Here is a 16,404-nt window from a genome sequence, read left to right on the forward strand (position 1 = left end):
TGTTTTTTTTTTTTCTTTTTTTATTTATTTATTTTTTTCCTTTTTTTTTAATAAATAAAGAAATTGGGGGGGGGGGCAGTGTATTAAGATGGAAAAATACTCCCACACTTACCCACACTTAAAACAAACATTTTGTTGATAATAAAAAAAAGAAGAGTTTTTAAAGGAGCTCTAATGTAAAAAAAAAAATTTTTTAATGATTTAAATTTGATATTTTGATTTGATGCTGCAGTAGCTCTGAAAGGCTGATTAGTTTATGGTGGTCAAAAGTATAAAAAATTGTATTTTTGATCAGTTAAATAATGTGGTCAACTTTTATCTCTAAGGCACATTTATGGTTATAAAGTTCAACGACCTTCTGAGGGTTAATAACGTGGATAAACTCAGCTGTAAAGTATACTTTTGTATACTTTCAATAAAATCTTACTGGTCACACAAAACTGTTTGGATTAAATAAAATGTAAAAGGAACATAAGTGACTATTTGTGTAAAGGAGTGTAAATATAGAATGGTGAGCTGACCTGTGAAAGGCAGCAGGGAGGGAAGTCCAACCTTTTGACAAATACAAGCTGTGGGTGTTAAAGGAAAAATGGTCAGGAAGCTCTTATCCAACGGTTGTTAAAGGTTTATGTTCCTTTCTGTTCTCGCCAACAGTTTATTTATTTGTGTGTGTGTTTGTGCAGGGCGGGCTGGTGAACAACATTGAGCGCAGTGTTCTGAAGGCCCAGGAGTACGTGGAGGAAGCAAAGGAGCGCATCCCAAAATGCAAAAAGTTCAAAAAGACCAGCAAACGGGTGACATGATTGTCTTTGTGTCCTTTTCATCCCTCCCCTCTGTACGCCTCTACATCCACTCCTCTTCCTGCCCACACATCTGGCTCCTTCTTTCTGTCCGTGCGTCTCCCTCTCCTCCCCTGGAACTAACCTTCTCCTAGGGGGAGATGATAGACCGCATAGAGTACAACGTGGAGCACTCGGTAGACTATGTGGAGAGGGCGGTTTCAGACACTAAGAAGGCGGTTAAATACCAGAATAAAGCTCAGAGGGTGAGTGGCTCAGGCAGGGCATGCAGAAAGTGGAGTGACGTGTTTGTTGTCGCGTGCGTGCATGTTCACCCGTCATGTCGTTTGTTAACCGAGCCTTTAGTTCAGACTCATGAATGGCAGTCACTGCAGCGTTGGTCTAAACTGAACAAACCAGATCCAAGTGCACCGGGTTCATCTTTGCACACAGAAGAGGCAAACAGGTTTGTGCTGCAAATATTCAGTCACAGAGATGGTTCTTAGCAACATTAGTGCAGAACGACGGTGACTGGAAACACACCACGGCAGCGTTAAGCTTTCTCACCTCTGCTTCCTGCGTCACTTCGCTAGATTCACGAATTTAACACAATCTGCTTTTTAACACACGAGCTGTGAACATAACAAATAACGTACCAGAGAATAAAGAACACAAAGTGAGTTTTATTCGTCTTGAAACCTGAACACATTTTGTTCATGTGACGTCTTTAACTGTTGGACAAGTCCAGTTAGCTGCTACAGAAAACTTTAGTTGCATATAAATAATCTTGTTCTAAAACCGATTCTAAATGTCATCAAAACAAAAAGTGTTTACAAGTGACCTGTTTAAGGACCCGATGGTTAAGGTTTATCATTTGGACCAGAGATCAGATGAAATAAATCCACCAATCTGATCCCTGATCAATTTTCAACAGAACAACTCTGCCCCCTGCTGGTTAGGATGTATAACAGCACCTTAAGTCCTTTCTTTCTTACCTCATTTATTTATTTATACCATATTCCTTCCATCTTTATTCTCTCATTTCTTTTTTCCCCCCTTTCTTCCGTTCTTCTATCCTTGTTTCGTTTGTCCCTTTTCCTTTGTCTTCATTCCTTCTTTTGTTTCTTACTTTCTACCCTTATTTATTTTACTTATACCACATTCCTTCCTTCTTTATTCTCTCATTTCCTTTTCCTTTCTTCCATCATTGTTTTTTTTTTACCCTTTTTCCTTTCTGACTTCATTCTTTTCTACCCTTATTTATTACAGTATTTTTTTTATTTATACCACATTCCTTCCTTCTTCATTCCCTCATTTCCTTTTTTTCTTGTTTCCTTTCTTCCATTCTTCTATCCTTCCTTGTTTCTTTTGTCCCTTTTTCCTTTCTGTCTTCATTCCTTTGTTTCTTCTTTTCATCTTTTTCTTCCTTCATTCCCTTCTTTTAGTTTTCTTTAAAGTCCCCCCACCTCCCTCTGACTCCTCATGTGACATTTGTCTTTTCTTGTCCTTCTGCAGAAGTTGCTCCTGGTAGGAGGTTGTGTCTCAGTCCTTCTGACCGTCCTGATAATTTCCCTCGCAGTGGGACTCAGTTAGGACCCTCACAGTGTCCCACAGGACAATTAGGACCCTCACAGTGTCCCACAGGACAGACAGGGACCATGTGCTGCCTCTGATTACTGACTGTCCAGCAAACTCTTTGAAATCTGTTCGTGTATTTATTTTTTACCGTAGAGCAGCTTGAAAAATGCAGCGATCCTTGAGCTCAGTGGGTTTTAACGTTGGACCCTGTTTGTTTTTGAACTTGATCAGAATTTAAAGACATTTTGCAAATAAAGTTGGTCCTTTACATTTTTTTGTCCGACTACAAACGGGCGTCAAAATGGAACGTTTTAATGTTTCACTCGTTTAGAATTAAAATGAGAATAAGTCATGTTTCTGTTGCATGTGGGAATAATCCTACAGAGGCTGAAAGAGCTCATCATCCTGTAATGTTGAAACATAAAAAGTAGTTTTTAAATTTGCATGCAGTTTGTAAAATTACACAATACATGCAAATACACAGCCATGTTCTGTGGGTTGACATTTAACTAACTAAACTAAACAAATTATTTATGTGAAGTTCACAAAGTGAAATTATACTTGTATATATTGTTACTGAAAGTTGCACCAAAGTGCTGTATGGATGAAACTGACAGTAACACAAAATAAAACTTGCATACATGTAATAAACCTTACAAATGGAAAAACTTCACTGCCACAAAAAAAAAACAGTCCCAAGTTTTCTTTGGTTGGACCGTGTTGAGCTCTTTCTGCCTCTTTAAGATGAACTACTGTTAGTTGAGGCAGCTGTTGTTTTCTTTTTGTGCATGAAACGAACAAAATGCAGGATCCAAAGACTTAAAGATGAGCTTGAACAGTAGTAGTTTCAGATTACAGATGAGTCAGGTTCAAGTTCATTCTGTTTATTCATAGAGTCAATCCATAACAAGAGTCGTCTCTGGGCACTGAACAAAAATATTCATACGCATTAGTCAAAGTTATCTGAAGAGGACAGCAGATTGCATTGAATCTTTACCTCCTTGTAATCTCCCATCCTGAGCAGCACGTTGGCGACAGTAGAAAGGAAAAACTAACTTTTAACAGAAAGAAACCTCCAACACACCTGGGCTCAGAACAGATGGGGTTTGAGAGGACAGGAAGGAGACGGAGACAAACACAGCTGGTCTGGGTGTAGTCAAACATGGTAATGATGGAAATAATTACAAAGATGAAGAGTAGATCGAGTAACGACAGAGTGAGGAGACGTGGTCCATTTGTCCTCCCGCAGTTCAAACCTTTAGCAGGAGAACCATGGGATAGCTCAGGCCAAGCCAACCCGAACTATAGGATTTATCAAAAAAGGAACGACTTAATCCAAGTCTTATACGTAAACAGTGCGTTTGTGTCTCACAGACAGAAACAGGAAGTTGGTTCCACAAGACAAGAACAAACATGTCTTCAGAGAGTGAGAAGCTTACAGGTCTCCTGTTGTAGAAAAAAATTGTTTCACGGATGATCAGGTGTAGATTTCATCATATTTATTACAAAGCTTTGGAGAACAGCCAGACTCAGAGAGTCAATGCATCACAAGTACAGAACGCAGTCATTCCTTGTCCCGTCTGAGTCTCTGACCTGCTCTGACTTTCTGAAATGAAAAAGGTTAGTTTTGTAGAGAATTCTTCAGGGCCTTCCCCTCCCCCTCACCTTCAGCCTCACAGAAAGGAGAATAGTTTTCTACTAGGGATGCACGATATTATCGGCATGGTATCGGTATCGGACGATATTAGCGATAAAGTTAAATATCAGACTTCAGCCGCTGTTTTTGTACGACAACCCAGTGACAAGGAGATTTGAGTTGATCGTTAAGCTTGTATAACCACGTATTGGGCTTCTGTTTTAAGTTAATTTTTAATTCAAGAAACTGTCAAGCATATCTATTAATGCACTTTTCACTTGTCGCTTGTGAACAGGTTGAATTTAGAATTGTGAACATTTACAATTTTTCACTGTTCAAGTGTTGTCATTGTGTTCGAGAGAGTAAATGTCATGAATAAATTTGACATTAAACACAATCCAAGTTGAAGTGTTACATCATTTTCAGACCCCGTTTTGGCATCTGCATTTGGTAGCAAGTCAAATTGACATAGACCATGCAGAATAATGTAGCATTTTAATTCCACAGCAGAGAAAGCTATGTAGTCTCTGTAAGTAGGTCTAGGGGAAAGATATCGGTTTTGGTATCGATTATCGACCAAATAAGTTTTAACATATTGTTACATATTATCGGCAAAAAATCCAATATAGTTCATCTCTATTTCTTACGGGTCTAGAGATACCCATCTGTCCACTGGTGCCATCATTCCACAAACACTGATACCAAAGCAATATTATATCAAATAACATTGTAATATTATTCACAATGACCTTAAAGTAATAAAATGATTGTAAAGGTTATGAATATGGTCAAATAATACTGAATGCATCAGGAAGCAGATCATTAAATAATATATTTATTTGTTGGGGCTACTACGTAGGCCCAACCCTGTTTAGCTTCGAGGAGCAGACGAGGTCAGATGTTCAGGGTGATGTGACTGTAAGTTAACTTTAGACTCCAAAAGTTCCTCAGCTGTAGACGTTCATCCAATAATTTTTTTCTAAGAGTTTGGTTAAAATCCCTCCAGTCATTCATTATCTGGCAGTTACATGATCGCCCACTTTTCCTGGTGGTAAACGTCTCTTTTAGTCTTCTACACTGTATTTTGTTCGGATCAACATAAACAGAAATGTTTGTTAAAATGAAGAACAGTTCAAACTTCTAATGAGCTTGTTTCTTTTTCTCAACTGCTGCGTGGGATTTATTTTGTTTGTTTGTTTCTTCTTCCTGTTTTTCTTCTGCAGAAGAAAATTATAATCATAGTATGCTGCCTGATACTGGGGATTACCATCGCTGCTATAGTCGGAACAATTCTGAGTTAAACCTGACCCGCAGCTACACACAAACGGTGTACAGGACCAGAGGTGTTCTCGCATGAGTCGCTATTTTGTAAATGTGTGGTGCTGCAAATCGACCAGATTATGCTTTCTGGGATGGAAACGTTGCAGAACATGTAATGCTGTAACTGATACATTCCAGCTTACACTGGTTTGTTCGTGACGTCTGTTTCGTGTTGTACGGACAGTGACGAGTCGCTCATCTGCAGTGTTGTCGAAGTCAGGTTATCGGATCTTTGTTTGATCTTTTTGTAGTATTTTTATGTATTTTGCCCAACTTCAGATGCCCTGCATGGTTTTTTTGTTTTTTGTTTTGATTATTTTTGGTGTTTTGTATTCTGATGCAAAGGGAAATAAGAACAAAAAAAGATCATTTCTGTACCGATGCCATCAAACTGTCAATGTTGTTTTCACGTAAATATGTTTTTTATGACTCAAGCAGTTCTACTGTATTTATATCATGTGATCCTACCTGTTAAGAAGCATTTCTACTTTATTTCCAGTGTTGACTGTGGGTGCATGCCTGCATGTTTAAGATAAGAGCACGTTCAACTGTAGCCAACGTGTCTGAATGGGAGTTAGTGGGTGAAACTGGTTTGTTGAAGCCAACTGTCCTTCTAAATTTTTACTGATCTGAAGCTCTAACACTGCCACCATGTCCCAGTGAGCTGGTTCTGGTCTGTAAATGACACACGCTATTAATTTTTGTTTGTTTGTTGACGTGAAGAGTCAGTGAAAGTTTAAAGTCAGAGTGAGCCTGTTAACGTTTTTAGGGACTCGTCAGACGTGCACAAACTTCAATGTTACCATGTTGCCTCCTCGACTTGTTGCCTTTGTGTTGTAGCGTGACAACATGGATTTATTTGTTTCACTGGAGTTTTGTCTTTCTCAAGTAAAAGTCTATTTGGAAAAACATTTTGTAGGCTTTGTGTTGTGTTTTGTAAAAACCCCAGAAAAATAAATTTTATCCACTAGAGTATTTCCTCTGACGACTGTATGGGGTGCCATTTGTAAAGTTACACAGTCAAAAATTAACAGCAATATCTTCTTGGTTTATTTAGCCTTTCATAAGAAAAAAAAAAAAAAAGGTTTCTTTTTTTCAAAGTCATATATTCACCATGTTATTCATACATTTATAAATGTCATAGTTCCAAACTAAATATTTAATTTACAAACTAAATACTTTACTTGCAATATTTAGTTTACAAACTAAATGTTAATGTTCAAGATAAATGTTTACTTTACAAAGAAATATTTAGGTGTAAATTAAATATTTAATTTCCAAGCTAAATATTTATTTTCAAAACTAAACATTTAATTTCCAAAATAAATATTTAATTTCCCAACTAAACTTTAATTTTTTTTAAGCTATGCATTTAATTCCTAAACTAAATATTTAATTTTCTAACTAAATATTTAGATCGGACATAAATATTTAACTTGCTAGCTAAATATTTAACTGTTAAATATTTTGTTTGTAAATTAAACATTTAGCTTGGACATATTTAGTGTGGAGCTAAATATTTAGCGTGCTAACTAAATATTTAACTTGCAAGTTAAGTGTTTAGTTTGTAAACTAAATATCCATCCATTATCTTTACCCGCTTCTTCCATTTTTGGGTCACGGGGGTCACCGGTGTCCATGTCCAGCAATCACTGTGCGAGGGGCGGGGTACACCCTGGACGGGTCGCAAGTCCATCACAGGGACACATAGAGACTAACGAGACAAACAACCATTCACTCTCTCAGATGGGTTGTCTGTTTACGTTCGGCGCCATTGTTTGTGACCGCATGGTGGAGATACAATGGCCCAGGGCTGGTGATCTTGTACTTTACATGTAAAATAAACCTTCTGAAATGGAAGACAATTGCTCCTCCTCTCCCTGCTTCAGATCAGAACACACATTCTTACAGGAAGGGTTCATTTAGTCTTTGGTCCTCGTGATGGGAATTGGCAAAAGGCACCTTAAAGTAAATCCCTTTAACTGATGGCTCATAAATGTGAATAAGTTCATATCATTAAACTTGTCATGAGCTCAGTCATATCATCTGCAGAGTATCCATAGTGAAGGCAGCGTCACACTGTGAAGGGATTTCTACAGTTTAGCAAATCATGTGAAACCAAAAATAAATAATAGATGACTAGCTAAAAATACTGCTGTGTCAGCAGATGGTTGCTGCCCTGGTCCCTTCTTTCAGTGTGGTGCCATTAGAGATTTGGGTCCACAAGTCCCGGAAAGAGGTAAAAGTGTTTAGTCAGCGTGGACCTGTCTATGGTTGGCATCTGCAGCCGGCTCCCGAAGGTGACACCTTCAAAACGTTGCATGACCTGTGTGGTTGAAACATCATCACTGATGTTATTTTCCACTGTGGACATTTCATACGTTTAGAAAATTTGTGTAAAACTTACTTTTCGGAAAAGCTCCTGAATGTGTTCCCGATGCGCGTCAGCTTTGAAGATTTCATTAATGTACTGAATGAGGAGAGAGCCATGATTTGGTTGTCTGTAGGACACCGTATCTGCAGGAAAATGTGCAGAGACGAAAACACTTCTCAAATTATACTGCAGACTGTAGATGACTTTTAGAAGAAAACTGTACAGTCATCAGTTATTTTGATTTTTCTTCCAAGAAACTTTAATGTAATGTTTTAAAGTGGGCTTGATGCCACAGAGCAGCGAGTGAAAGGATTTCAAATGCAGACTGAGACACGAGGAGAACGTCAGTGAAGAAAAACTCAGGATTTATTAAAAATAAGTAAATCGGACAGGGCAACAAAAGGTCAAATAACTACAAGCCAAAAATGAGTGTGCAGGTGAGGCTGATGAACAAATGAGGGACAGGTGAGTAACGAGGAGCGGAGAGAAGGAAAATAACAAAACACAATGAATCACTGAATTTAAAAAAATGTATATGTTGAAAAAAAAAATGGAAAAAACAAACAAAATCGGATGTTGAATTTAACCTTTGAATTGTTCAGCCATTAAAAGGCTCCTAAACTGCAGGAATGAACCAGTGTCACGTTAACAAATGACAACTTAAATCATAAATCCCATCCTAAATGGGAGCTTTAAGGTTCCAGTCGTTCCAAACCCTGGTCCTTGAGGAACACCATCCTGCATGTTTTAGTTGTTTCCCTGCTCCAACACACCTCATTCAGTGATTTAATTACTTCCTCATGTTCTGCAGAAGCCTGTTAATCACCCATTAATTAAAATCAGGTGTGCCGGTGCAAAGAAACAACTAAAACGTGCAGGATGGTGTTCCTCAAGGACCAGGGTTTGGAACCTCTGCTTTAAACAATTTAGTATTGTCAACAAATAATATTTTATAAACAAATAATATAATTTCCCCAGCCTGAAGCTGGGGAAAGTACCACAACTGTGGAAGACCTCCTGTGTGGTACCGGTACCAAAAACCAAACATCCCAAGGACCTCAGTAACTACAGGCCGGTGGCTCTGACCTCACATTTGATGAAGACCCTCGAGAGGCTGGTCCTCAACAATTTGCGCCACCTGGTGAGGTCTTTGTTAGATCCATTGCAGTTTGCCTACCGGCCTGGCATCGGGGTGGATGACGCCATCATCTACCTCAGGCACCAAGCTCTGACCCACCTGGAGAAACCTGGAAGCACCGTGAGGATCATGTTCTTTGATTTCTCCAGTGCTTTCAACACCATCCAGCCAGGACTTCTGCGGGACAAGCTGGAGTTATCAGGAGTGGATCACCACATGTCTCAGTGAATACTGGATTACCTCACTGGACGCTCACAGTATGTGAGGACACAGGGCTGTGTCTCTGACATGCTGGTCTGCAGTACGAGGTCCCACAGGGAACTGTGCTGGCACCGTTCCTCTTCACCCTCTACACTGCAGACTTCACCATCGACTCCCCACACTGCCATCTGAAAAAGTTTTCTGATGACTCTGCCATAGTCGGCCTCATCACAGGTGAGGACGACTCAAAGTACAGACAGCGGACTCAAGACTTTGTGGACTGGTGCCAGCAGAACCACCTGCTCACCTCACACTACTAAAACTAAGGAGCTGGTTGTGGATTTCCGCAGGCACAGGTCCACCTCACTGACCCCGGTAAACATCCAGGGTGTGAACATCGAGATTGTGGACTCTTACAAGTACCTGAGTGTTCACCTGAACAGTAAACTGGACTGGTCTCTCAACACTGATGCACTTTACAGGAAGGGTCAGAGCAGACTCTACCTACTGAGGAGACTGAGGTCTTTTGGAGTGCAGGGGGTGCTCCTGAAGACCTTCTTTGACTCGGTAGTGGCATCAGCCATCTTCTATGGTGTTGTGTGTTGGAGCAGCAGCTTATCATCAGCTGAGAAGAAGAAGCTAGATAAGCTCATCAAGAAGGCCAGCTCTGTGCTTGGACGCCCCCTCGACCCAGTGCAGGTGGTGGGAGACAGAAGAACTCTAGCTAAAATAACATCATTGCTGGACAACGTCTCCCACCCCATGCATGAAGCTGTTGCTGAACTGGAGAGCTCGTTCAGTGACAGATTACTGCATCCTAAATGCACAAAGGAGCGTTACCGCAGGCCCTTCCTCCCAGCAGCTGTTAGACTCTACAACCATCACTGCTCCCAACAAACTCAATAAGGATTAAATACATGCTGACCTCTGCTAAAACACACACTCTGCCTGTAATACTGTACTGTCAATAATCTGCCATTCTCAATGTTCCAATACATATTGAACATTATTATTGATATTGTTTATCTTATTTCTTATATATTGTATTGTTTATTAACATTTAGGAACTTTTGTGTGAAATCTTTTTATCTGTTGCTGCTGTTACACTTGAATTTCCCATCCGTGGGACAATAAAGGCTGTTTCTATTCTATTCTATTCTATTCTATTCTATTCTAAAGACCGTTTGTTCCCACTGAATCATGCTGAATCTATTAAAAAAAAAAACCATGTGCTTTTTCACAGTGATTATTCTGGTTAGAGATTCATGAGTCTAACAGCCTTAGGGTAGAAGCTGTTCCTCAGTCTAGTGGTTCTACACTTAATGCTCCTCAACCTCCTTCCTGAGGGGAGCGGGGCAAAAAGTGTGTGTGCTGGGTGAGTGGGGTCCTTCGTGAAGCAGGTAACCTTCTTCCTGCATCTGGAGGTGTAGATGTCTGTGATGGTGAGAAGACTGACTCCAACAGTCTTCTGTGCAGCCTTCACCACTCTCTGCAAAGCTTTTCTTTCTGCAGCTGTGCAGCTTCCATTCCACACGATGTTGAAGCACAGGATGCTCTCCACTGCACACCTGTAGAAGAAGGTGAGGACTGAGCTTCCCAGACCAGCTCGTCTCAGCCGCCTGAGGAAGTAGAGTCTCTGATGAGCTTTCTTGATCAGGCTGGTGGTGTTGTTGCTCCAGCTGAGGTTGTCATTCAGGTGCACATCCAAGTACTTGTAGCTGGAAACCACTTCCACCGCAGATCCTCTTATGTTCAGGGGGTGTAGGTGTGTTTGTTCCTTCTGAAGTCCACAATCATCTCTTTTGTCTTCTTCACAATGATGTGAAGGTTATTCTCTCTGCACCAGCTCTCCAGGTGTTCCACCTCCTGCCTGTAGCTGGACTCGTCATTGTTTGAGATGCATCCCACCACCGCTGTATCATCTGCAAACTTTACAATGTGACAGCCTGGATGGGTAGCTGCACAATCATACGTGAGCAGAGTGAACAGGAGGGGGCTCAACACACATCCTTGAGGAGAGCCAGTGCTGAGGGTTAGGGTGGAGGAGGAGAAGTTGTACATTCTCACTGACTGTGGTCTGTTTGTTAAGAAGTCTAGTACCCAGTTGCAAATGGAGGGGCTTAGTCCTAGTGTGAATAGTTTGTCCATCAGGGTTTGAGGGATCATGATGTTGAAAGCAGATGTGAAGTCCACAAAGAGTATACGGACGTAAGAGTCCTTCTGCTCCAGGTGGGTGAGAGCAGTGTGGACCACAGAGGAGACGTCCTCTGTTGATCAGTTCTCACGGTATGTGTACTGATGAGGGTCCTTGTTGATGATGATCATAAGTTCTTCGAGATTTCTGAAGTTCTACTTTAAAAGATTACAATAAAACCTGCTTCCTTTGAAGTGAAATATAAGGAAGTGATCAATGGTTTAAAATGATGTCTCAGTGCTCTATGACAGAATAGGTTTTACCAAAGTTGTGACAGAGCTGAAGATGTTGAGGTTCTCCTTAGGAGTGACAAGGATGGATAAGATTAGGAATGAGATCATCAGACGTACAGCACAGGTTGAACAACTGGGAGATAAAGTTAGAGAGGGCAGACTGAGATAGTTTGGACATGTCCAGAGGAGGGACAGTGGGTATACTGGTAGAAGGATGTTAGAAATGCAGCTGCCGAGACAAAGACAAGGAGGAGATTTATGGATGCAGTTAGAGAGGACATGGAGGTTGTTGGAGTGAGGACAGAGTGAGATGGAGGAGGACGACTCGCTGTGGCGACCCCTGAAGAGGAAACAGAAGGAAGAAGTAGTATTTGGACTTACCAGGAGTGCAGGAGAGAAGAGAAATGAAGTCTTTTTCTTTGTGTACCCACTGAACATTGTCTTCCTCAAAGTCTTCATCTCTGGGTCGTGGAGCGTCATCAACTTGGTTTGGACCATCGCTGAGAAAAACAGATCCTGTCTTATCTGAAGCAAACGATGTGAGATACAATCATAAGGTAAGAGAGAACACCTAAAGCTCCTCAATGAATCCGTGGTGAGTGGCAGAGTATTTGTGTCCATCACCTCCTCTGCAGGCCTGGATGACGATGATCTTGGGTTTGTTTATCAGCCCCGGACATTTCTTTGGACCCAGGATTGTGAAAATGTTGTTGATGGGAAACTCATCTGGGTCCTTATCACCTTGTTTCCAGTCAACCCCCAAAACTGCTCCAAGCTTTCCATGAGACATGATGACCACAAACACGCTGTCAGCCTCTTTTAGTTTGGAATGTTCAGCAAACTTAAATAAAGCTTCCTCGATCGCCTGAAAGAAGGCAGAGAGTCCGCTCATCAGATCAGTTACTTCCATAACAACCAGAACATCTTCCTTCTTTTGAATAAAGTACCTTTCCTGTGAGGTTTCTATATTTCACCACCTCATATCCTAAACTTTGAAACAGTCTCTCCATGTTCTCCTCGTCCTTCTCGGCTCCATACCTTTGTGTCTCGTGAGAAAACTTGATGTTCGTGATCAGCAGTGCGACACGATTCTTATAGGACACTTTCGCCACCGGGTAAACCTGGGAAACAAATTAGAAAAAGGCAACTTAAGATTCAAATGATAGCTAAGTGAGAAAGCAACACTGAATCCAGTTGAACTAGCGTGTATGAAAAGGTATTTGTTGCATCATTAAATGCACTGAAAGTTAATTTAATCAGTGGGGGTTTTTTCTGGGTAAAGATATGTTTGTAAGTTACCGATAAATGAAATACTGACGTTTGAGTCATTCTGTTTGGTTTTCCAGAACTCTTCGATTGTGCATTCAAGTGTAGCGGACCCACTTTGAGCCATCTGGGGTGATGCAGCTACAAATAAGAGCCCACATTATTATAGAAGTACCCTGATGCATGCTCAATAATCCATGTAAATAAGTCTAACAAGGTGGAGTCAGGTCCTCTGGATGAATTCTTCTTTGATGAAACATTTTGGCTTTTATCCAAAAGACTTCAGTCTGAGGAACTGCAAATAAATACAGTAACTACCACCTTCGCTTGGTAGATCAACCAGTGTGCTGGTGACAAGCCAAGCTAGTTGTTCACATGCAAAAGAAGGAACATCTGCCTAACGACCAATCATTAGTGCCCCGATGGCCCCTTGCAGACAAACGTAAATTAATACTGTGTATGCTGTTCAGTGCCAGAAGGACTGTGATCAGTTTCTTCATGGAAACAAGGATGATCCAGCACAAAAGAGCAACATCATCAGGACAGGACTCTGTGGTCTACACTTTCAGGGATGAAGATGTTCACATATTCAGTAGAGAGGAACGCTGGTTTGAGAGAGGAGTGAAGGAGGCCATCTTTTTGAAGAGAACTTGTCCATCGTTAAACATGGGCACAGACCTCTGTGTTCCACTGTCCCACTCTTACAATGATGTTATTGCTAGTATCACTCAGCCCTCTGTGAATAGCAAGCGGCCAGCAGGGCACTAATGATCTAATGGTAGGCTTATGGTCCTCCTTTTGCATATGAACAGCTAGTTTTGGCTGTCAGCAGCAAACTGGTTGATCCATAATGAGAAGGTGCTGCTTATAAGACTGAGTGTGTTGCAGCTCATCAGACTGAAGAAGTCTTTTGGATAAAAGATGAAACGTTTCAACAAAGAAGAATGAAGTTTTGTAAGCTCAATCATCCAAGTAGATAACAACAAAAATGGTTAAATTATGCCATCTGGACCTGTTTCTTTAACAAAGAAGAATCCATCCAGAGGAACTGACTCAACCTTGTTTGATTTATAAGAAGTACTTTCATTTTACTTGTTCATAGCACTGTTTTATATCCATTCCTAAATCTTTTCTTGTACCTGGCTGAGCAGACTGAGCAGAGGACAAACCCAGTTCTTTGTGAAGCGTTGAGTCCTTTTGTTCCAGGCGACCGACCATCTTCCTGCTGGCTTCCTTTCCTTTTCTCAACACTGTGTCGAAGAGATTGCGGGCCTTGTCGGCTCTGTTGACGTTCTCTTGAAGAATTGAATCTTTCTCTCCATGATTCAAGACGCCATCTTCCAAAAGGCAGTCCAGGAGCTGGTTAATAATTTCTTTGGACACTTTATCCACAAACAAATGTCTCACTTCGGAAAGCTCCTTATCTGGAATTGTAAAGATACAGACAAACTATTTCATCTTACAGTTATTTGAATAAAATTGCATAAAATTTAATCGAGTCATGTGAAAACCATTTATCCCATCTCAAGTTGCCAAATTATAAAAGGTAGCTGCAATTTGGTCAAATTGGTGATCTGCAGGAAATAAATCTGTAAAGTCAGCCATTTTAACAGACCACCTGGATTCTTGTTCGATACGGCCTCTGAGGTTCAGCCTTCGTTACACAATTCAGTTTATTTATACAGCGCCAAGTCACAACAGAAGTCACCTCAGGGCACTGAACAGAAACATTCAAATACAAAAAAAGTAAGTTAATAACATTTATTTATCTGAGGAGCAGACTGCTTTGAGTTTAACTTCATCGCAGACTCATCTTGAGCAAGCATGAAGGCGACAGTGGAAAGGAAAAACTCTCTCATAAGGAAGCAACCTCCAGCAGAACCAGGCTCAGGACAAGCGGACATCTGCTTCAACCAGCTGGGTTTGATAGGACAGGAAGGAGGAACACTAACCAATAAGCAGTCACACATTCTCCAAAATAGTGAAGTTCAAGGCTTTAAAGGGCCTTGATTTTAAAACATTATAAAATCTAAAAACCAGTACTTCATAAGTCTGGCAGCTGACATCATAGCAGAATCAGTGTCTCACATTTTTTATCTTTTGCTACTAACTGATGTCACTCCAGAAATGTGGAAGGCAGCATTTGTTCTTCCCAGTATTTACCTAAAGTCCTTGAATCTTGAAGATTACTCGATCTTATCAAACATTTTATCTGTCTGATTTTAGAAAAATATACAACGCTCTAACCAAGGGCGTCAGAAGCATCCGTAATGATGTGTGTAGGTGTGTGTGTGCGCACGCACATGCACGCGTAAAAAAAGGTGTTCACTAGTGTAAAAAAAGCAGCATTTCACCTAGATTTCCTTTAATTCCACACATTTAAAACATGTTTCTCACCAAGTTTGTGTAAATTCATCTGTAGGTTTTAAAGACATTTTAACTTTAATACACTTCAATACAGAGCGTCAGATCGGCACTATTTGTCTTTGTAGAGAAATTAAAAACATCACCACTGGACTTTTTTACCCGTGTTCAACATTACTCATCTAAATTATGCTTCTCGTGGAGCTTGAGGACAATAAGCTGTGGGGTTTAAAGACATTTCAACTTTAATGCACCTGAACACACAGCGTCTCTTCCACCTGCAGCGTCTTACAGCCTCACAGTTACTGCTAAGCTAACATGCTACAGACGTAGCGCTCCTCTCAAGCATCCTCCCAACATGTATATATGTTTATGATCAACCCCCCTGGTCAACAACTGCCCACACTAAGCTGCTAAACTGGCGAGCGAGTAACACAGAGGTGTCTCCATCTCCTCCACCTGTGCGCGTTTTATGCCGAGACAGGAGGAGACGCATAGAAACACTGCAGGTGTTACACAATATTCTGTGACCCCCGTATATTGTGACCGTGGCAACAGGCTGCTGTGTTTGGAGTTGGAGGTAACCAGGAAAACCTGTGGAGTTTTAGTGGTTTGAGTATTCTCCCATTAATCAAGTGGAATGGATTCGTTCACGAAAAAAGAGAAACTGCGCCGCCTGAACTAATGTTTCATAGTAAAAGTGTGTGTGTGTGTGGAGAGGGGGGGTGTCCAAATGAACGTTTTTTTAATGTGGGGGGGACTTGTCCCCTTCACATATAATGGTTGCAACGCCTATGGCTCTAACAACCACCACTAATATGTTCAGTGATATTGTAGAAGCCCTGGATACCACAGGTTACTGTGCCGCCCTGTTCCTTGTCTTGTCCAGAGCTTTTGACAATGTACATCATTCCATTTGCCGCCCAAAGCTTTTGGAGAGCTGTCTTTCACGGCAAACAGATGGTTGTCAGCAACGTGCACGACACAGTAGTCTGTCATCAGATTATCTGAAAATCATGAAAGGTGTCCCACAAGGCTTCATTTTTGAACCTATGCTGCTTTCAATCTATTTTAATGGTATGCGTCAAAATGTTACTGATGTCAGTATGCATTTATATGTTGATGACACTGTCTCAGTTCTGACAACAAAAGGTCATGATGTTTTGAAACAAAAAAGTGCCACTTGTTAGGTCTATAAACGGGATAGCTACAAAAGATGTAGAAACTTGTGAAAACCTCAGCATTGTCACTGATAAAAAGTGTTCCTTCAAGTTTTATACAAACCAGAAAAAAAAAAAACTGAAGATAAAACTGATTGCTT

General features: G+C 40.7%; 2 protein-coding genes across 2 annotated transcripts in view; one reads left to right on the top strand and one right to left on the bottom strand.

Moving 5' to 3' along the window:
- stx1a (syntaxin 1A (brain)) overlaps nt 1-2,372 on the top strand; it is a 66,920-nt gene extending 64,548 nt beyond the window's left edge. Inside the window, exons 8-9 of the mRNA XM_037677524.1 lie at nt 935-1,045; nt 2,295-2,372. Coding sequence (XP_037533452.1) covers nt 935-1,045; nt 2,295-2,372 — 189 coding nt within the window. The remainder of the gene's footprint in view (nt 1-934; nt 1,046-2,294) is intronic.
- A 5,147-nt stretch (nt 2,373-7,519) lies between these two features.
- LOC119410885 (caspase-1-like) lies at nt 7,520-15,991 on the bottom strand. Its single transcript, XM_037677810.1, has 8 exons — nt 15,944-15,991; nt 13,859-14,168; nt 12,772-12,860; nt 12,401-12,574; nt 12,078-12,318; nt 11,835-11,978; nt 7,721-7,830; nt 7,520-7,639 (listed from the first exon to the last, which is right to left on the bottom strand). Exons 1-8 carry the CDS (start codon nt 15,989-15,991, stop codon nt 7,520-7,522), a joined length of 1,236 nt encoding a protein of 411 aa, XP_037533738.1.
- Nucleotides 15,992-16,404: the final 413 nt, after the last annotated feature.

Source organism: Nematolebias whitei, chromosome 6, assembly GCF_014905685.2.
Source record: "Nematolebias whitei isolate Nwh7 chromosome 6, NemWhi1, whole genome shotgun sequence".
Lineage (NCBI taxonomy): Eukaryota > Metazoa > Chordata > Actinopteri > Cyprinodontiformes > Rivulidae > Nematolebias > Nematolebias whitei.